The sequence below is a fragment of the Echiichthys vipera genome, assembly GCF_963691815.1.
Source record: "Echiichthys vipera genome assembly, chromosome: 12".
Lineage (NCBI taxonomy): Eukaryota > Metazoa > Chordata > Actinopteri > Perciformes > Trachinidae > Echiichthys > Echiichthys vipera.
The window spans coordinates 20,943,235-20,969,034 of record NC_139837.1 but is presented as its reverse complement, the minus strand read 5'-3'; the positions used below and the strand labels follow the sequence as shown (position 1 = coordinate 20,969,034).

Genomic DNA, 25,800 nt, shown 5'->3' with positions numbered 1-25,800 from the left:
GAGGCCCGGAAGTGATGAAAGGCAGAGAACTCCAATCCACAGAAAAAACTACACTGCACTGACTCATGTGAAATATTTGAGTTGTGTTGACGACAGAAACCAGAAGACTTGCCATAAAACTGTTCTAAAACAATGAGTTTCACATTTTGAATCTTTACTTCTTACGAATGTTGTAAATTATGGATAGCTACTTTCCAAACTGTTGATAGATGTCATATATTCAAATATTAGTTATCTCATGTTCTGTTATTTGTGACCCGCACCCGTCACAGCCGCTGCAGGAGGCATTTTGTTTTCAGGTTGTCCGACCGTCCCATTGTTGTAAACGTGATACTTCAGGAAGCCCTGGAGGGATTTTTCCAAAATTTGGCACAGATGTTCACTTGGATTTAGAGTTTAGAAGTCAAAGATCAAACACATTTTTTGTCCATAACTCAAGAATTCTTACGTTAATTATGACAACATTTCACACAAATGTCTAATAGGATAAATGATGAATTTTATATCCCAAAGGTCAACTTCACTGTGACATCATAATGTTTCATAACTCAGTAACAGAAGAGGAGACATTCGGTCAGATAATTAAGTGGTGTTTGTATAAATCTTCTGTGCTGCCGGGTTGAAGACGTGTGTGTGAAGCATCCACGTTTTAACCAAAAAATACACTTAAGATCTTTTATTAAATTCCTTCAAAGTCTTCACTTCTTATGTTATGTCAGTCCGGACCGTTAGGAAGTAAACTGCTACTCGACTGGCTGGTGAAGGCATACAACCACAAGGTGGTAATGCTAGTTTTGGATTTAATTTCATACCTTAGAGAACAAGATATTGTGCTTTTAAATCCCCCACAAGAAAAAGAATATGTCTGTAGTCTGTGTAAAAGAAATGAATTCACCAAAAAGCAAACTGGGAGTACTGAATATACCTACCCCCTGCTCACTTTAATTCTTTGTTTGCTATGGAAATCTCCCCACAAAACCACCCTAGGTTACAGACTTATATTTAACACAAATCTGTGGCACAGTAGAGCCCAAAAAAAGAGAGTAAAGAATAATTAGCATTAGGGGTTAAAATGCGTCGTCCACCTGCAAGCTCTGTTCATGCAGCTGAGTTCTCAATCAGCGTGTGGATACGCCTGTCTGGAACATGACCTCTGAACCCCTGAGCCCTGGCCTCCTAGCAGGCAACCCCCTGACCCTGCACAGGCTGCTGGGCAGGTGCTGCTGCAGGAACAGAGGGCATCAGGCACAAATGGTGAGCAGTGTGCACCATCATCCCCCCACTGCTAATGTTTAGCTATCACACAGGCTAATTGCCCTCTCTAATTACCTGTAATGGTGTTTGATCTCTTTCTAAGTGTTTCAATGCACACAAAGGAAAGAAAAAAAACACACACCAAATAACTCATCACTGCCAAAACATGTGGTAAATGTAAAATAATAAATGTTAATAAATAAATTGTATCAGAGCAACTCCTGCATGGACAGATATCCTGCATTTCTCCATGTTATGGTAATTAACTGAGTTTTATTGAAAATAGACTGGATCCTCTCTATCTAGACGTGCTGAATTAATCGTTTTTTGTCATTTTACAAGCTATAAACCATTTTAACTTGTTATTAGTTTGGTTTAAGCATTCAAACATTGGAGAGGTGATCAAAATGTTATGTTATAACCTCCAGAAACAACATCATGCAGCACCTGTACTGCCCACATGCCACTTTTAAACCCCCAGATTCCAGTCCTCACCTATGAAACCCCTTTGGCAACTCGCCTACCCACCACCCCACCTTCAACAAAGGAGAAAGCACACACTCTAAAACACACACATGCACACATCCCTAAGCAGCTGCGTCATTACAAAAGTCTTTTGAACTTCACACTGGAAGTCAAATGCCACATGTGTCAGTACAAGACAGATGTACTGCAGCTGCCTCTTGGCTCCAATTTCAATCTGTGATACAACCCTCTCTCCCCTCCTTGCCTCCCCCATTACCAAACCACCCCCATCACCAGAGACCTCGGCCTCCCATCATGCACTGACAACATCCGCACCTTTGAAGTCTCATCACTAAATCAGAGAATCTCATACAACACACAAATCAACAGGCAAACACAGAGCATCGTTGTTGTCAAGTTTTATCAGTCCAAACAGGGTTGCAATTAAATGTAATAATTTATAAACAGAATCCACCTTCAACTTATTTTTAAAGTTCAAACAATATCACCTGCCAATTTCTTTTGTCAGTTCTCAAGCTAGCTTTAAACAAACAGTGGCATACTGTATGCGTCCACATAAAAGTTAGAAAATTGCAAGACATAACCTTTTTTAAAAATGTATGTATTGCTAGTTCATGGAGTTTAATTAGCTTGGCTGATACTGTGCTGTATGTGTGTGCATACCTGGATAACAGGGTTCAATGTGAACGTGTAGTCTGCAGTGAACCATGTTCACCGTTAGGGGTCAGTGTTGAACTCCTTCCCCGAGAGCTTGGCATCTACTCCAGCTCTAAAGGCCCTTTCTACTGCACAAGACTGAGTCTAAACTCAGCATAAATGGTAGCATAAATGTGCTATAAACAGCATCACGATCACTGCTATATGATTGCTGCTTTCGTTGTTGTTGTTGTTTACTGGCATGATTGTACGCATGTAGTGCAACTGTGATTGGTTAAGACAAGAAGAATAAGATATATTGTAGTTAATAAGCTTCTGCAACTTCAACTTGAGTAAGAATCATGAAAGGCTTTCAAACATTATTTGCACTTTCTTTCTCTTTATATGCTCCTGTAAAAGATTAGCCTTGTTTTTGGTCTCCACCAACTCCTGCTATTCGGTACTGAGCAAGTAGTGTGTCTGTTAATAGAGCTTTTTTAGTATTTCTTTGCCATCATAAACAACGCTATGAGAGTGTTGAGTGAACCAAGTTAGTAAAGTTGTGGGCCAGGCAGCTAAACAATGAGCTGAAACTCACTGCTCCATAAAGTTGAGGGACACCTTTCACATTGTTTGCACATTATCATACATTGTTTACGTTAAAATATTGATTATAGCCGCTTTAAGTATGAAATAGCTGGTACGCTTGTGTTTCAATTGTCGCGAATATATAGGGCATCTACAGACCTTTTTCTCATTATGACTGCAGTTCAGGTGGGGAAAAACACAGAAAAGTGATACAACCCATGTGTAAGCCACTGCTGTGTGCCAAGATGCAATTCATAAACTAAATCAGTGTAGGTTCCTCCAAAAAAATAAAATAAAAATAGCCTTTCTTCTTTTTGGTATTTCTGTTGTTTAGTTTTGTATGAGTCTGTTGTGACACAGGTTGAAATAGCTCAGGAAATAAGGTCTGTATTAAAAAAGTGGAAAAGCATTTTTGTTTTCATTGCTTAGCCAAACAGCTACACCTCAAGCCACATAATTTACATTGAACAATTTCACCCAAAGGCAACATGTCTCAGTGTTTTGTTTTCCATGAGATCTAATTTCTTCAACCATGAATAAGAAATATTGTCAAAACACACTGAGATGGTCTTGACAACCCTGTTGGGGCTTTGCAGTGGAAAAGTTGTCGGCAAGCAGCGAGACAATCTTGGCTTCTCCTCGACAGACTGTCATCTGTAAGCCTCCTTCACTATACGTCCCCCATCGTGATTAGCAGTGATTACTAGCCTGTTAGGTTGTTTTAGATCTCTCATGTGATCTGCAGCTCTGTGGCGTCTGGAAGCACTTCAGCAGACACACAAGCCCAGTGTTCAAACCTGGACTAAAGCAGGCACTCAGGAGAGACTGTACAGCCATCTAAGAAAGAAGTTTCTTTTCTCATTGGCATTATGTTTAGTTGAAATCAGACGTGACTGGACTTGTGATTGTAATGGATTAAGCACCATAGATACTGTATACATTCTTGACCATGTATAGTGATGAGAGGAATCGTAAAACACAAGCTGACATAGTCAAATAACCCCACCACAGATAAAATAAACAGTGCTCAGAGCTTATAAGTTACAGTCTGGTCTAAGCATTTCAATGTTGTGAATTAGCTACTGTAATAGCCTAATGTTTGACAAGATGTAAACACAGAAAAGTATGTATTGCTTTACTTTTCTTTAAGTCAGAATGACAGTGAAGTAAGTGAACACTCATAGACCCCACAATGATATTTAGTAAATCACACACACAAATAAAGGTTATTGTACATATTTACAATGGGAGCCTTTTTTATGAGCCGCTGCAGTGACTCTTGGGACTATGCTAAGAAATACACAACTCAAAACAAATACACAAGCGTTTAGACCACAAAAGCAAACTCATGATTCTCCAATTTTGAAACTCAGTTGTTCCCAAATGTGAGGAAGAAATTTTATTTACATTCCAAAACGTGTTCATAATGTCTAATGTTTTGCCTTCCTGGTAAGTAATTTTCCTCTTTGGCGGACACCCTGGGGGGCACTTTAAAAGACTGACTGCATTGTCTTACATAAGGTGGCAATGCTCCAAGTATGTGCGGTGGTAAGTGTTTCACAGAGCAGGACTGACATCAACAGTTGGAGGACAGACAATGAATGTGTTTACATACACAAAGTGCACTCCGATATTACTGGGGAAACTCAAATATTTATTTTAGGAACTGGCATTTGTAAATGCCACATCTTGTTTACAATAACTGAGATGAACGTGAATATGACAGCTGAAATTAGCCAATATGAACGGGATACTGAGCCGTGTAAACGTCTTGGGTTTAGTCATCTGTGCCTACTCTTTTTCCTGGTACTAATAAGAATATTTATCATCATTCTCTGGACTGTCATTTGTTTTGGAAAAATAAAATCCCCACCAGGGGGTCTTTGTCAGAGAGTTGTTGATGTTATTGCAATTTGTGGACGTAGCCAGGAGAGGCCGATGAACTTTGTGAACAATTAAAAAAAATTGCAGAATTTACCATTAAGACACTGGAAATAATCTTTAATTGTTTTTCAGGTTTGATTGTGTAGAAAATTAATACCAACATTTACTTAAAGGAGTACTAAAACGTGCCACATTGACTTGAAAGATGCCATAAATGTACGTACTTAGAACAGAAAAGATGTAAACTTATGGCTTTCATTGTAGTTTGAACTAAAAGCTGCAATAATCTAACCTGACTCCGCCAGATGGATTGATTTATATAATTTGCATTTGCTCTGCATATGGGAACTCTCGGTTGGAGATCTTTTGGGAAGAGCCGAAAATACTGGTTGCTGATTGGATAAACCATCAGGCCAAATCAACCAATCAGATCAATGAAGCGTATGGTGAACTAACAGCATATCGAGGTAAAGGATATTTGCCGTTTGTGTAACGTGAATTAATGAATAAAAGTCACAATTTCAAGTGCCCGGTCCATATTCCAACAGATGGATCCAAGAAAAAAAAAAGAGTTGGCGAGTGGCTTGCACTCATCTCATCCACGGAAGCCGATGTTGTTTACACTGAACAGTCGCTTCTCGTTGCGTCCCACTTTGAGTTGCCTCTAAACCAACGCTGATTGGTTCAGTCGCTTCCCAACCTTCCCCAAATTTTATCTGCCGCAGGTTACCTGACTGATATGCGACTAAAAAACAATGGAGAAAAAAAAAATAGAGATTAATGTAAGCTTGGCGAGATCAGGATGGTCTCGGGAGGCTTACATTAATTGTATTTTTTTTATATCAATATGAAATCCAGTGGATTATGAAAGGAGGAACACTGAGAGTTTGGTATTAGCATCCATAAGTCATATACACACCGGGGGTATTTTTGTGGTGCGATTAATTCACATTGTCATGAATACTTCCACACACTGAAAAAACACAGATCAAAGTCGATTTTTATGAGCTTTCGCAAGGTGAAGAAAAGCATCAACCGATCATGTTGTGTCGTATGCTTTGAGGATTACAAAACAACACGGTGGCTCCATAGTCTGCTACAAAAAACGAAAACACTATTACTCTTTCAACGGTTGTTGATCTTGTAGTGGGAGTTGATCTTTTGCCTGCGCAAATTTTTAACCCTTTTATTGAACAAGTGTTGCATCGCTGCCAGCATGAATAGTTTTGATGCAAAATTTGCAGGCAAGTATTAAAGTTTTTAATCCGTAAGAATAGAGATACGTTGGTTCTAGCGGCCTCTTAGGCAGTAAGATGTAATTGCAGGTGAGCCTCTGGGACCTCATCTCCCAGAGCTCCTTTCCTCAGCCTCTTTTGTTCTTTCAGAACCCTCCATCGTGTCACGTAAGTGGTTGTTATGCTTTTTGATTATTTATTTATTTACTTTACTTTGATTCGTTTTTTGTTTCTTTTTCTTTGGACTGGAAGTTGAATGGTCTTCTTTCTCTGTCTGTTGATCCTCCATTATGAGTCAGCAGTAATGAAATGGACCTGCGCCGGTCAGACACATTAGAGCGAGCCTGACTCAGAAGTTGGAAGTTCCCGATTTCTGATTTTTCTTTCATTAGTGGGTCATATGATCAATCACCACTGATCTAACTCACTCTTTGATGGATAGTAACTTAAAAGACAGTTAACAAGGTGAAAATCCTACGGATTATAACTTTAATCATTTTCACGTCATTTGTCACACCCCCGGTGTGTAAAGAACTTTTATTATACTGTTTTCAGCAAATAAAACATAATGACCGATTATATGCTACGTGCTCAACATCAAACACCAGACAGATAACATTGGCAACCAGCTGGTGAACATATTGGAGCCTTTAGCTGATGAAGAACCAGATATTTCCCTCAGGAGTTGGTGGAGACCAAAACCTTGCAATTGGACTTGGATAATTTGCTCTGTGTTAGCCATAACAGCTTTATGAGGCAATTATATTTCAGAGTTGTGTGTCTCAAAAAAGAATTAATGCAGCTTTAATATGTACGTAGAAGTGTTTTACCTGCATGCAGCTGCGTTGGTACACTGATAAGGCTGTATGTACTATACCAGTGTTGTAGGGATGCATCATTTTAGACGTACTCCCATACACATTACATTTGTTATAACCAACAACTGTAACACATTTTTCAGTTCTGTTTTTATTGGCTTTTTGAATTGTTTTTTTTACCTATAATTATTAAATGTTTTCATAAGCAACTTTATAAAAACCAGTAGAAAAACAAAAGAACCGTAAGGCATCTTGTGCAGACAACATGCTAAATCTGAGAAAACTACTGTACGTACAACATATTGGTCTTGCATTGGTTTTGGCTGCTCAAAAAGTACAACTTTTTAAATAACCGTGTGGTAGGCAAGTACTTAACTTACAGCTAGCTTTCCCCAACACTGGTATATACTGAACACCAGACATAACACATCTCAGACATTGTTCACAAGATCAAATTTTTAAGCCAAAATGTTAATGTATCTAGAAAGTTCTGTACAGTGCAAGGGGATTCATACAGCTAATTCTGTGCTGATAAATTAGACTTCATGGTCACAGTTTAATTCTAATACATGCCGCTCACTTAATATTGCATGCTCACATACAACATAACACATTCGTTTAAATTGGTCTACATTGCCGTAGCACCTCCTATTGAGTATCAAGCAACATTTGGGCTGAATGGGACTCACTGTAAGCTCCTCTTTAGTGAGTTACCACTTGTCTGTTTTGCTCTTCTATGTAACGGGGAAATGTAGGCTTAATTTAATAGCCACAAAATGTGTTAGTGCCTGTTATATGAGGACAGAAGGAATCACAACAGCAGACTAAACACAAGGGGAAATGTGGTAACAAACACATCTTCCAGTGGTGAGCCTGTCATCTTTTTACAAATATATTCTCATTCTTACCTAAACCTTTTCAGTCACTTCAAGAGAAAAAAACCCACATACAAACAAATAAAATGTCAAACATAGGGAGGAGAAAGTGCAAAGATTTTGGCGCCGCTTCGTTTTCTTGTTTTTCTGTTCACTTGTTTGAAACTCAGGAACTTCTTGATTTTTCTGCTCCATCTTTCTCTTTCTTGTCAGCAAGCGTACAGATGCCTTCCCTCTGTGCCCTCTGCTCTCGTCTCAGCTTTTGGATCCTTCTCTTCTCACACCAGACGACCTACTGGGAAACAGAAAGACAGACGGACAAGAGAGGGAAGAAAAGATGTATTCACTCATCTGTTTTCGTATCTGGCATACAGATGCGCCTGCGCATTGCTATTGCGTGACAAGACAATGGCATCCCTCCATAGGCAGAAGCTCACGTTCACAGACTCACACATACACATGATTTAAATAATGTAAGCATATTCTAATATAGTTTAATAAAAACTTATACTAGTGATGCATACTACACACTTCCACATGGACAATGTGGTACTAGTGATGTCCATGTGGAAAGCAGACCCGTCCTCTGCAGCTGATAACAATCCACCAGCATAATTTTCCTGAATAATAAAAAAAAGTACTATTTAATACATTTTTCATTTGTATTTGGCTCACTATGGTTTTTTAATTTTTCTGTATTAGGCACTTTAGACGTGAAACGGTATGAAAATTCCACATCATGATTATAGTGAACAAAATTATTGCAGCTATCAGTGTTATTGTGGTAATAAAATGAGCTACAATTTTCAGAAAGTACTGATACACCATTTTATATTCTGAAAACCACAAATAAAAACATACATAGTATAATAATGCATTAACATTAATAACATAGCAGCACTTTTCTACAGACGGATTTACTTTGTCACTGTCTTCCACCATATTTAATCGATGCAAAACAAACCCACGTTGCTGCGCCGGCTTCTGGAAGACTGATGTATGAATATTTATTGTGATATCAAATGTGATGTCAAAGTCTGTATTCAAACGTGGTTTTTATGACAATTAAATTTTAAACGGTAATATGGCAGTTTATCATTACGCCAGTTACCGTTTCCTTCCTAATTCCTTCCATCAAAAGTAACTACAGTAGGTGTGTAACAAAAGTAAAACTTATTAAAAGTAACTTTAGTAAAGCAACACAGCTTCTGCTATCTAGTGCGTAAGTAAATGTTTCATTTACATTAAATATTTTATTTCCTAATTTTCACATTTTATTTTCAACAGAAACATTTCTGAGATGTTTTCCCCTTTTTAACTATCTGATTTTCTTTGAGTTTACGTGTTTACGAACTATAAACCCCACCTACACCCAAACGCACCACACGTACAATCAATGTGCTGACGTTAGGTTACAACCAAGCTACAACTCAACAGTCTCTGAAGATGTGTGTTGTGTTGCATTCCTGCTGAAACTGATTGGGACAGTCCGTGTGCTGCTCAAGGGATGGACTGCTCACTCATCCATCAGATTAGTGGTTGAGGAGGGAGAGAGAAAGAAAGAGAGGTCTGGGAGAAAGGGAGATGGGTAAAGAGTTTAGATTGCTTACAGATGGTTGTCAGTATGGAGCAGAGGTCCTCCTGAGCCCTGTGAGAGCTCAGGCTGTGTGCATGTGTGTGTGTGTATATTTGCATGCATCCATTTGCATGCTTGTGCATTCAAAATGGGGTTGTGTTTGTCCGTATATGTCCATCCATCTATCAATATGTTGTGTTTGCAGGTATGTGCAGTGTGTCTGTCTGGACTCTACTGGCCTACATGATATCTCTGTGTGTGTGTGTGTGTGTGTGTGTGTGTGTGTGTGTGTGGTGGAGGTCTGCAGGTGCACTCTCTATCATTGCTGTTTAAGTCCAGCTGATTTCAGCTCCTGTCCTCTCAGACGATACATTTCCTTCAGTCAAATATTTTTTTAAGCATCTCAATCCCTCCAGTCCTCCATAAATCACAGATTCCCTTCCATATGAGTGAGTGCTGTAGTAGAGTGTATGACATTATACCATGACTAGTTGGATCCAGATGACTACTGTAGCAGTCATAGCCATGACATTTTTATGTAAATAAATGCCTGTTACAGAAACACAACACTGACTGTAATTGTATCCAAACAAGCTGTACAATATTTTCCTTACTCTACTTTGAAAAAACTACAGAAAGATACCTCGATGCACAAAGAGTGATGTGGCACAACACAATAGCTGTTTCAGCAAACAGTAGCTAAAGAGAGTTCTTTCTTTTAAAAACTTCAAATTAAAAAAAAGATGTTGCGATCAATCGCTGCTACATTGAGTCATGATTAATTAATTAAATCTATTGACTCACTGAACACGAATATCAACGGTAAAACTAGATTTTGTGTTGAGATTTAAAAATTTGACTAGAGGGCACTAAAGGAAAACAGTTTGATGGAAATGATTCATCTTCTGAGGAGCATGAATCTGCTCATTAAAATTTCTGAGTTTGATGTTGACATACAAATAGAAATTTCTGCCTATAATAATACGTTTCATGTTAATCTTGCTTGTAGTTATGTAGATTGTTTGGTTGGACCCATATCACCAGTTGACCGTGTCTCCTAAAAATGACTTTGCCATACAACCTCAATGTTTCAAGGGAAATGTATTTTGTTTGGATTCGGTTTGTCTTTGACACAATCAAAGTCTGCCAAAGTATGTGTAGGGAGGAGAACAAAGAAACGGTAAACTTTCACCCAGGAGACCGCTGCTTGTGTCCCGTTTGAAACCAAAAGTCAACTTTGAACTTTTTACGCAATGTAATGTGCATAACTTAAACGACGTAACATACGTAGTTATTCTAACCCTAACCGTCATCTTTCCCCACACCTAACAAGTGTTTAAAAGCGTTACAAAATGTGCACCTGCTGCTGAAAAATACCTTTCCCTCCAAACGCAAAAGACAAGATTGCATTGAATAGGAGGACTGAGAGTCAGACATTGGCGTCCTTGAGTCTGGCAGCATTAATTTGGGTGAAAACAGGATATAAATAAATCATGGAAAGGTATTTGAATGTTGAAATATTTCAACCAAAAAGATTCAGACCAGCTATTATTTGACAATAGTTCGGCCTTTTGTGGTGTTGATGAATTGAAAAGTAACTTTCGAGCAAGATTGTGCAACAAACTGTAGTATTTTCTGTATTCAGTGTCATAAACCCTTAACGTTGGCAACAATAGTGGAATACTCTACCTGTTAAACTCTACAGTACCACAATACTTCCTGATACCTCCAGTGAAGTCATGCTGCTCTTCTTCTCTTTTGCTCAGATAAATGTCTCCGTTGTGAGGAGCTGAGCCACAGTAGTTCTGATGAATCGCCTTTGCAATTACCAGGCTCCAGAGCAGCGAATAGTCCTCTCCCTCCTCTCCTCCCAGTCACTGAGGACACTGTCTGTGCCATTAACAACACAAAGCTCCCTAGCCTCTCCCTGGACACCTTGGCCCCACTTTTGATAAAGAGCTGAAAGCAGATCCCGTCTAGCAGTGAATCGCCTCATCTCACCTGGGACCAGCCGATAAAGACACTTGGCTCAAGACCTGGGAATCATGGTATACCTGTGCATGGTAGCAACTAGGGGAAAAGGAGATACACAGACCTGACTTTACTGTCAGCCCATGAAATAAGGAATAGGAGCAACAGTTAGTGATGGTGACCAATGCAATGCTTATCTAACAGTTTCAGTCCTCTTTTTTTTACCTCTGTTTCACAGTACAGTGTGAAGAGCTGATGTAACGGTAATTAAAACACAAGTGGTGTAGAGTAATTGCTGTTGGCTCTGAGAGAACAGCGCTCTGGGCTCTCTAATAGTCCTGCAGTCGCGGTGCCAGGCCTGCCTCATAATGCCTTCCTTTCATTCCTGCCTAATGACGGACACAGCCAGGACAAACAGGAGAGGAAGAGACGAATAGAGAAGTAGAGGAGACGAGAAAGGAAGTGAGGAGTTTGACGGAAAACAGCAGACAGGATACAAGAAGCATAACACCATCTGCACATCTGACTATTCTGTCAACACAAGCTTTGAAGTGGTAATACTCCATGTTCCACAATAAGTCATCATAGCGATATAATCTTTCTATCATCTACCAGCAAACCGTTATTGTCTGTTAATCACTCTTTATGAAATTAAATTACTTTTAGTCTAACTATGTGTGAATTTGTGCTGCGACTAGTAAAAAGCAGCACGCCACATACTGTAAGCAGTATTCTCATATGAATTCAGGACAATGTCCGACAGATCATGTTCAGACAAGTTTCCCTTTTACTCAGCGGAAGATTGTCCATGTCAGACCCTTTCTCACCTACTGGAAATACTCAATTTAGTTTAGGGGAGCAAGCGTCGGTGCCTGGGTATGGCGTGCAGGAGGCAGGACACAACGGGGATCTCGCTGTATTCTCTTGCCATTCCTTGAAATTGTCTGACGATATTGGAGTCGGTCCTAATCGACAGAAGCTTCCAAATCTTGTTCCAGTTAGATATTTTTGTTGGTGTCTTTGTGTAAATGGCCCTTCTTTTTCACCCTAGGTTGTTTTTTTTCTTACGGTTTTGCGCCAGCTGCGTGATAGAAACATCATCAACACGCCCACTCACTCGCTGTGAATTCTCTGGCCAATGAGCTCCTCTCTCATTATATCATTGAAATTGAGGGCATGCCCTCAATGCTTCTTCGAGGTTAATTAAAGGTTGAATGAAAAACATTCACTCATGTACTCAATGGGACATTACATGGAATACTAGTGTTGGTACCAAGGACTAAAATCCGTCCACCTAACGATCCAACTGATTTGGACATTTGCGTTCTCACATACAGCTTCTCTGGGTAATGTAGATAATTTCAGTGTTGCAGTACATGTGTTAAAAGGGGCTTATGTTAAGGAAAAAATACAGATCAACTCATGCTCAACAACAGCCTATGCGTCCTCCTAACTGAAACCTCTGTAAGCATGGAGAATAGATCCTCTAATATCTTATAAATATGTTTTCCCATGTTTGGTGTGTTTTGTGCACGCACGCATGTGTTTGTACTTAGTCAAAAGTAGATTTATGTCTTTCTAAATGGAATTGGACTTTTGAAAAGAACACCATGAACCCTGCTGTCAAAACCCATTGCAACAAGTTAAATAGTTGTATGTTTTTGTATTTTGTTCATAATAGTGAAGGAGACATCATACTGGGACCATCTGAACTACCAGACCTGCTGCTCACCGAAGGCCTGACTGTGAGAAGAGAAATCCATGCTCTAGGCTTCTGTTACTTAACTCATCTAAAATGAGGATTCCAGTCCCTCCAGAGGATGGATGCCACCCTCTGCAACACTTCAAAACTCACACAAGGTATTCAGATGTTTTCCTTTTGCCGTTGTCAAGGTGTGGAGAGCCAGGCGCTTCATACAGATGTGCTCTATTCTGCCCTTCATACTCACAATTCCTCACCAAAAAGCACATACTGTAAATATGTCCAACATCACACCAGTGACGCTCCAAAGCTGTGACAGAGCATGATAAGATTTAATGTCTGGCAAAGGCATCTTGACTTGAAGGGATCTAGGCCGTTGAGGATCAGCTAGACATACTGTACCTGAACACAATGGCTGTCTATCTTAGTCAAGGCAGAATGCTACCATATGTTCTTACAGACTCCTGCTTCTTCCATGCAGTCTTCCTCCGTCTCTCCTCTCTTTTCATACCTCACTCTCTCCACAATCATCACTAGCTCAGAGTGCCTGAGTGGCAGCATAAGGTGCTGTATAAACCTGTCAGGCCACTTAAGCATGAAGGTGAGAGATTCGGTGACCACAGCGAAAACAACCAGCCGAGCCTCTTCTGCTCTTCCAATACCGGCTTCTGTTTATCCTGGCAGCTGTGTCCAGGGTCCGAGAGGCCTGACGTTATGCCCGCTCTGAGCCACTGTTCTCCAGGCGCAGTGGGGCAGCGCCAAGGCAAACACATGACTTCAGTGTTCTGTGGCGCGTAACTGACCCAGTCGCCAGAGTCAACAGCACCAACAGGACCAATAATCGCTCAATAGGGGGGACTCCCGACGGATTGAAAAGAGATTGAGAAGAAGACGGACGAAAAGATAGAAAGAGCTGGAACAATTAAAAGATTGACAGAAAATTGCAACTATTTTAATAATTGAACTGTTTAAATATTTCAAAAATGCCAAACCTTCTGTGATATCAGCTTCTCAGATGTGAGGATTTGCTGCTTTCCTTTTGTATATATGATAGTAAACTAAATAAATATATTTGGGTTTTGGACTGATGCTCCAAAAAAACACTCAAACACTCAAAAGACACTCTAGGCTTGAGCAGAAAATTATTTAACTATGTTAACAATATTTAACTTTCTATTTTCTGACAATTTATAGACACAATTATTAATTTGTGGAGAAAATAAATTAAATTAAAATAATAGAGGGTTGAGACCATACAAAAGTAATCTTAAGAATTGGCATGTTTTTTTTTAAGTCAATCAGGATTAAACAATAAATGTAAAACTTTTTTGGGCAGTTTTCAAGCCTTTAATATACAGGACGGACAGGAAATGGGGTGAAGGGGGGGGCCATGCAGCAAAGGTTGGAATCGAACCTGCGGTCTCTGCCTTGAGGACCTTCAGCCTCTTTACATGTGGTGACTGCTCTAACCACTCAGCCACCATCCACCCCATGAATGTCATTTTTGTCTTTATGGTAATAACATGAGATAACACTCACTGGAACTCTCTAAAATACAGCAGAACGGCTGTGGACACACACACACACACACATACACAAACACACACACACCTTGTAGCACATCCATACAGAAACACAAGGACATACAATTCACACTTACTTCACTCTTGTAAAGCCTTGCTGATGTGTAAACTAGCTGTATCTACTCCAAACTGATGCATTTCACCCATACACTGTTCATGTTAATGGGTTACACAATAACTCAACTACAGCACTCAAAGCCAGAGGCAGCCAGAGTTAGAAAGCGTATTAGTTTGGCTTACTGAACAATTTTGTCCCTTGCCTTGTCCCTTGGTTGCCACTTGTTGTTGAGCTACCTGCAAAAAAGAAAAAAAGATTAGTGAGTCTTCTTAATTAAATCATCAAAATCTAAAATATGTCACGTAAGAAAATAATTTAAGTTCACTTCAAATATAGCAAATATATTTTTAAACCCTATGCATCAGCGCAGATTCCTGCAACAAATATTTGTCCCTGTACCTATGTTGTTTTTCTTTCATGACTTGAAAGTGAACAAAGGTTTACGTTGCACCTTATTTAGACTGCCAGCACATCTGTTTGTCACATGCACCACAGTTACTTCATCCCTTCCTCTTTTTAAAACTGACGTGATGAGAATATTAGTAACAATCTCATATGGGAATAAATGGGAACAGTTCTGTGTGTTGCAGTTTTCACTTGTACACTTAAATACACATGAAAAAAATTATCTTAACAATTTGCAAGTCGTTAGTTTGGCAGTTAAACTGTAGAAAATTGGTTCTGCATGCCAAAGGGCATCTCTAACCAGTTGTTGAAGGAGACAAGACTATATGCAGATTTTGCCAGCTGTCCTGAGGTTCATACCTGGGTCGTGACCCTTCTCTGTGACCCTGCCAACCCACTCTCAACCATCAGATTCTCCCCAGATTTCCTTTTCATCTTACCCTCTTTGCTGACGCCCAGGCAGCCTTTCAGCTCCTGCAGGGAAATGGCTCTGTCCTTATTCAGGTCACAGTAGTCGGTGAACTTGCGAGCACATTTCTTGGGTTTGGCTTTCTTCTTCAGGTACCTCTTAAACGGCTTGAGCTCCTTCTTATTGATGTCGTGGCTGCCATTGTTATCCAGCTGGGCGAAGTACCAGTGCACCACCCTCTCCTCTAAAGTGTGACTGGGATCAGGCTCAACAAACCTGGTTAGGGTAAGAGGAACAGATGGGAGTGGAATCATGAATGTTTCAGAACCTAGAATGATCAGCATAAGGGAAAAAACAAATCTGGTGTAAACTGCTCCAAAAATAGAAGAAAAAGAGAAATTTCACATAAAAGATAAACTGTTGAATATGCAGTTAAGATGATTAACAATTCCAAATTCTGCACAACACATTGCCATTTGACATCACAGCACTCCAGTCATAAAGGATTGGTCCATTTTGTGGATTTGTGATGAAGTAAAATCAAAACAAAAAAATATAACTATGGATACTTCAGTCACTCATGTTTTACGTCAGTTAAGTATTTCATTACAGCATGTAATTTTATGGCAAGTTAATAAAAAAATTTAAATCAATTTTCTGCATGTGTGCATGATGGAATATGTCATGTTTGAGCCAAAATACCTTCCAGTCGCATCTGTGTATAAAGCTCCAGCACTGATGAAAAGTAAACACAAACCCTATGTCTGTACCAAGATCTGTGCGTTGTATGTCAAAGATAAAATATTAGCGTTCAATCCAGAAAACCAGAGGGAAGGGTGAGGAAAACCAGACATGAGCTTTCCTGCTCAGGTACAACAGTCTTGGGTCTTCAATGCTACGCAACACTACTTACCTCCCACCACCAGAGGGGGCTGGTGAGTTTATGGCTTGCACCATGTCTGTGGTGAGGGCATCTAACAAGCTTGTAATGAATTCCACTTTCTTTCCCTCTGGGCAGCCTGGCACAAATCAAAGACAAAAATTCACCAAAATTACCTTCCACGAGTAATTGAGTCATTACGGCACAGTGGAGCTGAAGTGCCTCTAAAGCCCCGACACCAGTGAACCGGTATGACAGATGACGGCTGTTACACAGTAAAAGAAAGCATGCAGACCTTGTCCACAGCTTAATGACTCACCAGGTGTATCTGTTGTGGTGTACTTGCACAGTTACTGGTCAATCATTATAAATATATTTTCAGTAGAGGTGAAATACATAGTTTGGCTGTTTGGTAAGACTTCAGAAAAGCAGAGCTGAGGCACATGGCAAGAGGTGGAACAGAAGTGTGCGATGATGAGAGAGTTTTGTTGAGCAGTGCAGACCTGTTAACTTTTATGACACAATTCTGAACACCTTGGGTAGCTCTTTTTAATTGCCCAGATGTATGGCTTTAATAGCACGCTAAACCAGTGCAAATTTTTCCCTCCTAATTGTGTCTCTTAAAGGGAAACTTCAAACGCAGCTGCATAGTAAACTAATCTTCTCATTCTTTTTTTTCCGTCTCTCCCTCTTTCGCTCACATTTTCTTGGTCGATTCCCTCCTCCCCTTCCTCTGAGCGTTTGTGGCCTCCTTGTTCTCTGCTCTGTTCATATCTTTCCATTCCTTTTGTGCGAGCTCAGTGGGTTCTGTGGGAGGTGGTCTGCTGCCCCACCAGGTGAATCTAATTAGCATTTCCTACGAAGCGACAAGCTCGGAGAAGCACTGCCTTGCTGCGCCTTAATCCAAGTGTTAAATTGGGGTGTTATGAAGCGCAAATTGTTATGTTGTATACTACCTATGTGGCGAGATGTCAAGGGCACAGTGTGGTGCAGCACCTCTGGCAGTGTCGAACAGGCTCTGGGCCACTCTGATTTGATCTTAAAACACATTAAAGCTGCAGCAAACCAACGTGTTTTGGCTTTTAAACCTCTAAAACAAAGCAATGTTTAACTGTGGCACATCTTCTTAGGTGGCATGTTTATAACCTGTAAGTAGTTTAAGTACAGAGATTTTCTTCTCAAATTAAAAACATAAGTTTGTGCTGTTTTAACACATTAATCATTTAGCAACAGCAAACATTTGTCGGACTAAGAGTCTGGATTTGTGTAAAGAGCCAACATAATTTCTTGAGATAAGACATCTCTGTGTCCAGAAAAAATAATTGTAAACCTTTTTTTGCTCAGCATCATGTAAGAACTCTGTTGACTGATCATAGTCAACTTTAAATCCCTGATATATCCTAGAACTGACAAACACAGCAGGGCAGACAACAGACGCCCTCAGTGCTGTTCAACTACATTGGGTGTCTGCAAATGTAGATGTGTATCACACATGTGCAGTCAGTAAACTAAGCACATACAGACATGAGCAGATGGCTACATTTGCTAAACCTTTACTTAAAGTCACTCAGATCCTTGCTGCTTCATAGATGCTGAATGCAAAACTAAATTATTTGGTTATAGTTCAGTCCAAACTAGTCTCACCTAAGTTTTTGGACAAAAGTTCTTGAACTGACTGAATTCAAAGTTAACAGATCCCAGCCTTAGGTCTCTGGGGGATGAGCTGTTATCTGCTCCTCCTGACAGAGGTGGTATTGTGCCACTTTGTGTACAAATGAGATTGGACCTGTAGTCGCACTAATAGACTGCCCTCTCAAGCATTCTTTTCTCCTCTTGCCTTGATGTGATGACCATGAAATATTATGCTTTGTTGTGGCGGTTCAGAACATCCATCTACAGTACATAAAAATATCTCCACTCAGCACCCTGTGGTCTCCCAACACCCCGAGCAGCCCCCCACAGCCTCACCACCACACCCCGCAACACTCACACCTTCCATAAAACATGCCACACATCTGCTGCACAGTCAGGAGTCATGCTTGACTCTGTAAACTCACCAGATGGGGAATTAAATAAGAGTTACAATGCAACCTTAAATGATGGGGAAACAGAGAGGCAACAAAAGTAAGTGAGCAGTTACAAAGGCAGAGGAGTATGAGCCGAGGTTACGACCTCTGGTTTAGAGGAGACTCTCTGATCTTTGCTACCAGAGAATCCAACACCACAAAGTGTGCTTTAATCGATTCTTAATCAAAACCCTCCATCTGGTCAGTTACCATGAAGGTGAAAAGTAAGTCTCTGAGCTACAGTGCTGTTAATTGACTGTTCTCTAAACTCTTTTTTTTTCTTTTAACTTTTACACAACCAAAAACAGTACACAAAAGTGTGAGAATAGTTCAAGCAGGCGTTTGTCTGCTTGAACGTAGGCTGTAAAAGTTGTCTAACATCTAGCTTACGACATGAATTAGTGTCCTAGCATTAATTCCAGGGGCCAAGGAGATTTTACACCACACGCTGTGCGGTTACAGGTTACAAGCCCTTTTCACAACTAGCGCATCCACTGTGTAGTATTTCATGATCGTGTGTGGAAACTCGGCCTGGATGTTATCAGTGTTTAGGGGCTTATTGACAGTTGTGTCTTGATCTTTGGGGAAGTTTACTCTCCAGCAACTTCAGCCAAACTCTGCGCTACGTCTGCCAAACATATTTTAAAATATCTTTTTTGTTTGGGAACAGTGATTGTGTGTTAGAATGAAATTAAGCAAGACTAACTAACTCTACACTGCAACACTAGAACATTGCCGTTATTTATTTCCATCTATTCTACACGGATCATCAGTGTTTTGAACCGAATCTGCCAGGGTCAGATAAATCAATGGTTTTCAGCTAGAAATGACAAGCCGCTTTCCTCTGCCTGTTGTTAAAAAAACTAAGAATTGAAATGGTAGAGCTGCACCGACACGTCGTTGTAAACTGCATGTATTGTGCGAGATCGGAAAGCTTGAAAGGCATAGCAACAGTAACTACGGACGGGGCTCTGCAAAAATCAATAATGTGTAAATTGGATATTTTTTTCTAGGTCCTGTTGTTAACATTAAAGGTTCCTCATTTGCTTAAAAAAAAACAACAACAAGGCAATAAATTCAATAAAACCTGTCAGGTCTCTGCCTTGGAAGGGATCTTCAGTGTCTGAGATGCGAGATCGCGCAGCGGCGTCACACTCTGGCGTCTGGTACCTGTTACACAGAGAGGAGAGGATAGCGGGAACATGGCTGCATGAGACAGAAGGAGGAAAGAATAGACCTTTCTTAGAAACGTGTGAAAAACCTGAGACATCAAAGGAGAAGCTCGGCCATGATGAGAAATTGAATGAACAAATCTCGAACTGAAGACAAAAACACTGTAAAACATTTTCCTGAGGTGGAGCTTAAAACCAGCAGGCATTGCTAGTGCAAGGATAAATACCTTGTCTGTCTTAGTTATGATAGACATGCACTCTAATCTCTTTACTGCATGGCTTTGTACACATTCATGCTGTTCTGGCTTTTTAAAACTACAACTATTCACTGTCGATCTGTAGAAAAAAGTGAAAGACAGTGATTACGCTCTCTTTTTTTAGAAATGCTTAATAAATAGATGTGATTCGTCAAAGCTTTGTTTCAGAGCCATAACAAGCTGTTCAGCATTGTGCGTGGCATGACTCGTTTTCTCCTGGCTATTGTATCAGTGGCCCTTGAATAGAATGGAAAATTGAGCATGTGTGTCTCATTTGCCTTTTTTTTCTTTCTTCAAAGTAAAAGCAAGTTGTCATTTCTATTTTCACAGTCTGCAGGGCCACTGATCCAAGAAGGGATGTCTGATGCATGACTGCACATTGCTGTCCAGGGGAAAGAAATTGGGACGAGTGACATGAGGTCTAGTCCGAAATACAATAAGTTCTTCAGCGAGGAATAATCGCCTCAAGAGTGTCATTAGATATCTCTGAAATGCTGATGAGAATTTGGTTTGTGTAAGGGATTTCTTTTAGTTTTTGAGAGGCTGTTAATTATAAATACACATTTATTTGATTGATTTGAAACTAAACATGAGTTATCCTGTATTCAACCAACTAACTCTTTCTGATAGTCTGTGCCTCATCCTGTAAAACATAAACCCTCATGTGGAGAGAGAATGATGAAGCCCCTTAAAGAAACAAAAACAGCTCATCTGTTTACCGATGCCTGCTTAACCTTTTTCTTAAACGAAATGAACATGAAAAGTTATTAAACAACCAAAACATGAACGATTGGCATCATTTATTCAACATTGCCTCATCTCCATCCCTGCGACTTACAGCTCCAGCAACCCATTGTGCCTCTGCCATTTCCCTGAAAACAATATAAACAGCAGCAACTGCACTGAAAACAAACATCATACCAAACGCTGAGTGTTTATGGTCAGCTAAATGATTTTCCCATCAGAGCCTAAATATAATTGTTTTGCCAAGTGAACCAACTGCAGCAGTAGCTTGGATACAGAATTCCTCAAGAAATTTAAGATATAAACAGTGAAAGTAGCTTTTAGCCGTTAGCGCTAGTGATCCCAGTGTTGGTGGGCTAGAGGCCACCACCTGTTGGCCCCAACTGGAATATATCAGTCTTTTTAATGGATTGCCATAGAATTGGTTACAGATATCCATGATGCCCACGGGAAGAACCACAATGACTTTGGTTATTCCCGGGCTTTTCCTCTAGTGCCACCAGGAGATCAAACCCTTCCTAATTTTTTAATCTACTTTACGTATAACCAACAGGTTTGATGAAATTTTCAACAGTATTAGTGGTTAAAAAGACATTTTAATGCCTTCACCGTACTGCCCCGAGCTAATCAATGTGTGAGCCATGTCCGGCTGTTAGCAACTCTCCCTGATTTCTCAGTTAACAGTTGTTACACGAAAAGACGGTCTCGGTAGCTTATTTGATTTATGTAAGTGCCAAAAAAGACCATGGGATGATTTGATTGCGCTGGAATTACACTTTAAAACAAGTTACTTTATGTATGTATGTGGTAACGGCACTTCTCAACTGAACTAAGATTATGTTTTTGCTCAATCCACCTGTCCTGCCATAAGGATATAAGATAGTCATTCTAACTTTGGCAGAAAATAAAGTGTTTATAGTGCTATTTCTGATACAACATCTTACCTTGTGGATGTTCCAGGAATGGGCCGTCCGGTGTCCACCAGAACACACCAGCAGTAGCCTGTGGACTGGTGGCACTGGACTGGTTTGTAAAGGCCTCCGGGCCCACAGTCGGGGATGAAAATGGCCTCGCGAGGATTTTGCCGAGCCTCGTCCAATGCGCTCTGTCGCTCCTGGTCACAAGAGGGAACTTTCTCTAAAACCATGAGAAACACACTCAATACAGAGGCAACACAATAAGGAAACCAGAACAAACACAAAAAATGATCAGTCACAAGATTAATAGGGGATGGTGTAGGATTACATGAAAGAAACACCTGGATATCTTTAAACGTAAACCTGGTTGAGGATAATCATGTCACAGCTAATCTATTAAACAAAGAATTTAAAGAGGTATGCTTATGGATGTTGAATTTAGTGTACGTCAATTTCTATTATGAATGGTCAGCTTCTGATTGGTAAAAGGCGTACATTGATCATTTTTCAGGTCACTTTATAGAGCAACTGTTGCATATTGAGGGCGTTCTTTTTTTTGCTGCTTACTTGGCTGTAATGTCAGATTTTTTTGTTTTGATGTTTCAAGAGTAATTTTTCACATAAGTATCACATTTAGCAGAACAGCGCTGTATGTGATCAGTGCAACACGCTACGCAGGATTGAGTTTTGAGAGCAGAGCCAGGGAACAGTATTGTAAGGTTTCGCATGCACTAGGAAGCTGCTATTAAAAGCTGCTGTGTGTCAGTGCGCAGATACTTTTTAATACTGCTTCATCCCATGGACATATGGCCCATGATGCAACTGGATGTCAAGCAGCAAATTTACTGGAAGACTGGTCTACAAGGGAGGCTGCTATCAACAAATCTTACCAAGCTGTATCAACCATTCTGTATCCAGCACTATCGGGCTGGTCCTACCATAACTCCTTTACTAGTCTTTCCTCGGGTTGTATCAGAATTCTTTCCCCGCCACGATCGGTCATGTCTATCTGTTCAACAACAGCCGCTCAGCCCTCAAGAGATAGTCCTGCAACACCTTGTCCCACCACACTTTATTTACATTCACATCCATTTAGTCCATCGCTCACTCTTAAGTCATGTACAACAGAGCTGCATGCGAAACTTGTAGCCATGGCGATGAAGTGTGCTTTTACCCTTTCTGATTCATTCTTCATTTTACATTCACGTGCGCTGTGAAGCATTGAGCTCAAATAAAAAGGGTCACGCTAATTGTTTGAAACCCTTTCTGCATTCTGTATTTTATTTTCACATTGCAGAGCTGATTAGAGCCATTAGTTCCGGTAGTCTCAACTCACACGGTTCCAGTAACCAGAGCGTAATTAGGACAATACGGCACAGTTGCTGCCTGATTCTACAACACCAGGAAAGGAGCTTGTGAAATTAGATATGGCACTTCTCTTCTACAGAATTTTGAGTATATTCTCAAACACACAACAGTGACGGAGGAAGCTTTCACAGACTTCCTTACTTTGGCTATAATCAATATTTCTATATTAACACTGCATCTAATGACTGCTTGTATGTGAAAGGGATCTTTTGGTCACAAACCCAGAGAATTATCATCCAGATTTATGGTCTTTTTAGATCATTGTTTTGGTTTTAAAGCTGGTACAGACTCAGCGCTCCAATCAACCTTGTTTCTAGGTGCAGCAAGAAAATTCAGAAACTAGAAAATCTTGCAGCTTTAAGAGCTGTTTTTTTTAATATGAAGAATTGGCAGAGACCAAAATAGAGCCAAAAGGATAGCGAATGTTGGACTTAGTACATTTCCAGAAAACGGCAGGGTGCGGACAGTATTTGGGGGGGTGGCAGTTGCTCAGTCCATAGGTGACTTGCTCCTGGCTGGGAACCGGAGGGTCGCCGGTTCGAGTCCCTGTGTGGACCATGAATGGAGCGTGGACTGGTGGCTGGACGGGGCTCTGGTCACTGGCAGCCCCCTCGCTCATCACAACATCTCTCCATTAATTGCATGTATATAGGTCCTGTCTGTGCATGTGTGTGTATTTCGGGCCTGTGTCTGTAACATGAATAACAATAATGGAGTGAAAAAATCTAATTTCCCCCGTTGCGGGACTAATAAAGGAATTCTTCTTCTTCTATTTGTGATTTAAAAACCCATTCTGTCAGTGCTGTTGACAGATGTGGTTTCAAACGCACATCTTCAGACTGAAAATGAAGATACGCTAATAATTTCAGTATAAGAGCTGATCATTGGGAATTGGACTTTTTGCAATGAAGCTTATTTGCATAGAAAGGACAATTTTGATTTCCTCATTTAAATACATGCAAAAAACACAGTAGCACTGTGATGCTATCTGCTCAATAGCACAGTTTTATATCACTTTTTACAACCTTTAAACGCTCATCCATATTATTATTATTATTGTTAGTATTCTTATTTGTGGAGTCGTGCAATCCTTCTGTGAATTCACCTGCCAGTCTCTGCCCCACAGTATGTTTACTGGCCAACCTGATACTGTATGTCTCCCTAGCCCTAACACCACATGCTCACCACAGCAATCTAAAAACTGTAAATGCCCGACAGAAAGGAGTAAATACACCCTTCAATCCATGGCACACACAAGCACAATACTAATTGGTTTCAGGGTTCACAAGACTCACATTTATATTTCCCAAAACATGATCTACAAATGTTAAAAGAAATCGTCCTTTGTCATTCTCGATGATAATGTTAATAAGGATGGGGATGACAGTGGTGGCAGGTTCAGCTGCAGGAGGGTTGGTCGGTGTATGTGAGGCAGTATTCATGTTTCCTTAGCATGACTGCCAACAGAGAACTAAACGTGTCAACACCAAAGTTTTTCTTCTGCGAAGACTCATACTCAAGTGTTCTTAGCGCTGTGCCGTGGCTCTGGTCCTCGCCAAGGTTCCTTCACATCCAAATTATTTAGCACTGTTTATTATACAGAGGTTATGCTGGCGCCAGGCGCTAGGATTCCCAAAAGAAAATTGTTTTTATACATATAAATGGAAAAAGGCAGGGCTCTTGCAATGTAATCCTCTCAGTTTTGTGTGGAGTTGAAATCCAATCTATGACATAGTTGCGTGCTTCAGATATCCACGTTTCTGCTCTATTTATTTTTTTATTTTTGTTTCTTTTTTTCAATTTTATTTCTCGACCCCTGACAGGAAACAACTTATTAGAGACACAAACCCTCAGAAAACAAATATTGTCCTGAAAACCACACAAGTGGCTGTCAGGAACTGCTGTAACACTTTTCTGGTTGTTGTGGTCATTTTTTCTTCAGGGCAAACTGATACAGGAAAAAAGTGTCTTGCCCTATTTTAAGCCTTTCACGTTGGCCTTCGTCCTCCAGGCTCCGAGCCAAGGGAAACTATTTTTTTTAATCGTCTTCTCTTTTCTGGATTTCTCAGTTTCTCTTTCTCTTCCTTTATCATACACATTTCATCACTCTTTCTATCCCTTCCTCTCACATCTCTAAAGCTTTTATCCCTCATTCCTTCACTTTCCTTTTCTTTCTCTCTCTGCTTCTCTCTATTCTAATACCTCCTTCTCTGGACCTACCCCCACCCCACCCAGCGCTTTCTCCTCTTTACTTCTCTCCAATGGCTTTCAGCTGTGGGGTAATCACTGCAATAGTGTGTGTGTGTGTGTGTGTGCGCGCGCGCGTGCGTGCGTGCGTGTGTGTGTGTGTCCGTCCTAAAGAACAACAGAACCAGACAGGATGGAGAGTTAATTCATGAAGTAGATCTGTAATTCTCAACACAATCAGTCTACTTTTCAACACATCATTCATTAGCATGTTTACTGTCATCGCTTATCGTGCTGAAGAGTAAAACATAAATTCACGTGGCCTCGAACTACACATGCAAATAGGATTAAGGAAACAAAATCCCTTTTTAGGACTTACGTTTAGATGACATGTTTGCTTTAAAATTCAACATTTTGTTTACCTTGCCACAAGAGGGGAGTTGGCGAGTTCCTGGTTCTCCACACACTTTTATAAATGAGCTGCATGAGAGAGCGCTTCCCCCTCGTTACAACATTGGAACAACAGCATGTCAAAGTCTGGCAACAAAAGCATCTTTTTTGAAAAATGGACTTTGCATCGCTCGCCTAAGCAAATACGTTTCATTAACACAATCTCTGCATTGCTCTAAATCATAATTATGGGGTATCCAGAGACAGGGAGTAAGCCAGTAAATTAATAACATAGTTTATGTGCACAGAGGAGGGCTGCTTTCTCAGCACTCAGGTTTT

General features: G+C 40.3%; 1 protein-coding gene across 3 annotated transcripts in view; it reads right to left on the bottom strand.

Moving 5' to 3' along the window:
• Window positions 1-6,245: 6,245 nt before the first annotated feature.
• smoc1 (SPARC related modular calcium binding 1) overlaps window positions 6,246-25,800 on the bottom strand; it is a 49,904-nt gene continuing 30,349 nt past the window's right edge. For 2 of the 3 annotated variants that reach the window (XM_083924443.1, XM_083924445.1), the window contains exons 9-14: window positions 21,544-21,736; window positions 19,514-19,596; window positions 16,394-16,499; window positions 15,512-15,756; window positions 14,869-14,902; window positions 6,246-8,071 (exon numbers count right to left, since the gene is read on the bottom strand). In XM_083924443.1, coding sequence (XP_083780569.1) covers window positions 8,032-8,071; window positions 14,869-14,902; window positions 15,512-15,756; window positions 16,394-16,499; window positions 19,514-19,596; window positions 21,544-21,736 — 701 coding nt within the window. In that variant the 3' untranslated portion in view covers window positions 6,246-8,031. Of the gene's footprint in view, window positions 8,072-14,848; window positions 14,903-15,511; window positions 15,757-16,393; window positions 16,500-19,513; window positions 19,597-21,543; window positions 21,737-25,800 lie in introns of all 3 variants that reach the window. The other variant, XM_083924444.1, reaches the window with a different exon arrangement.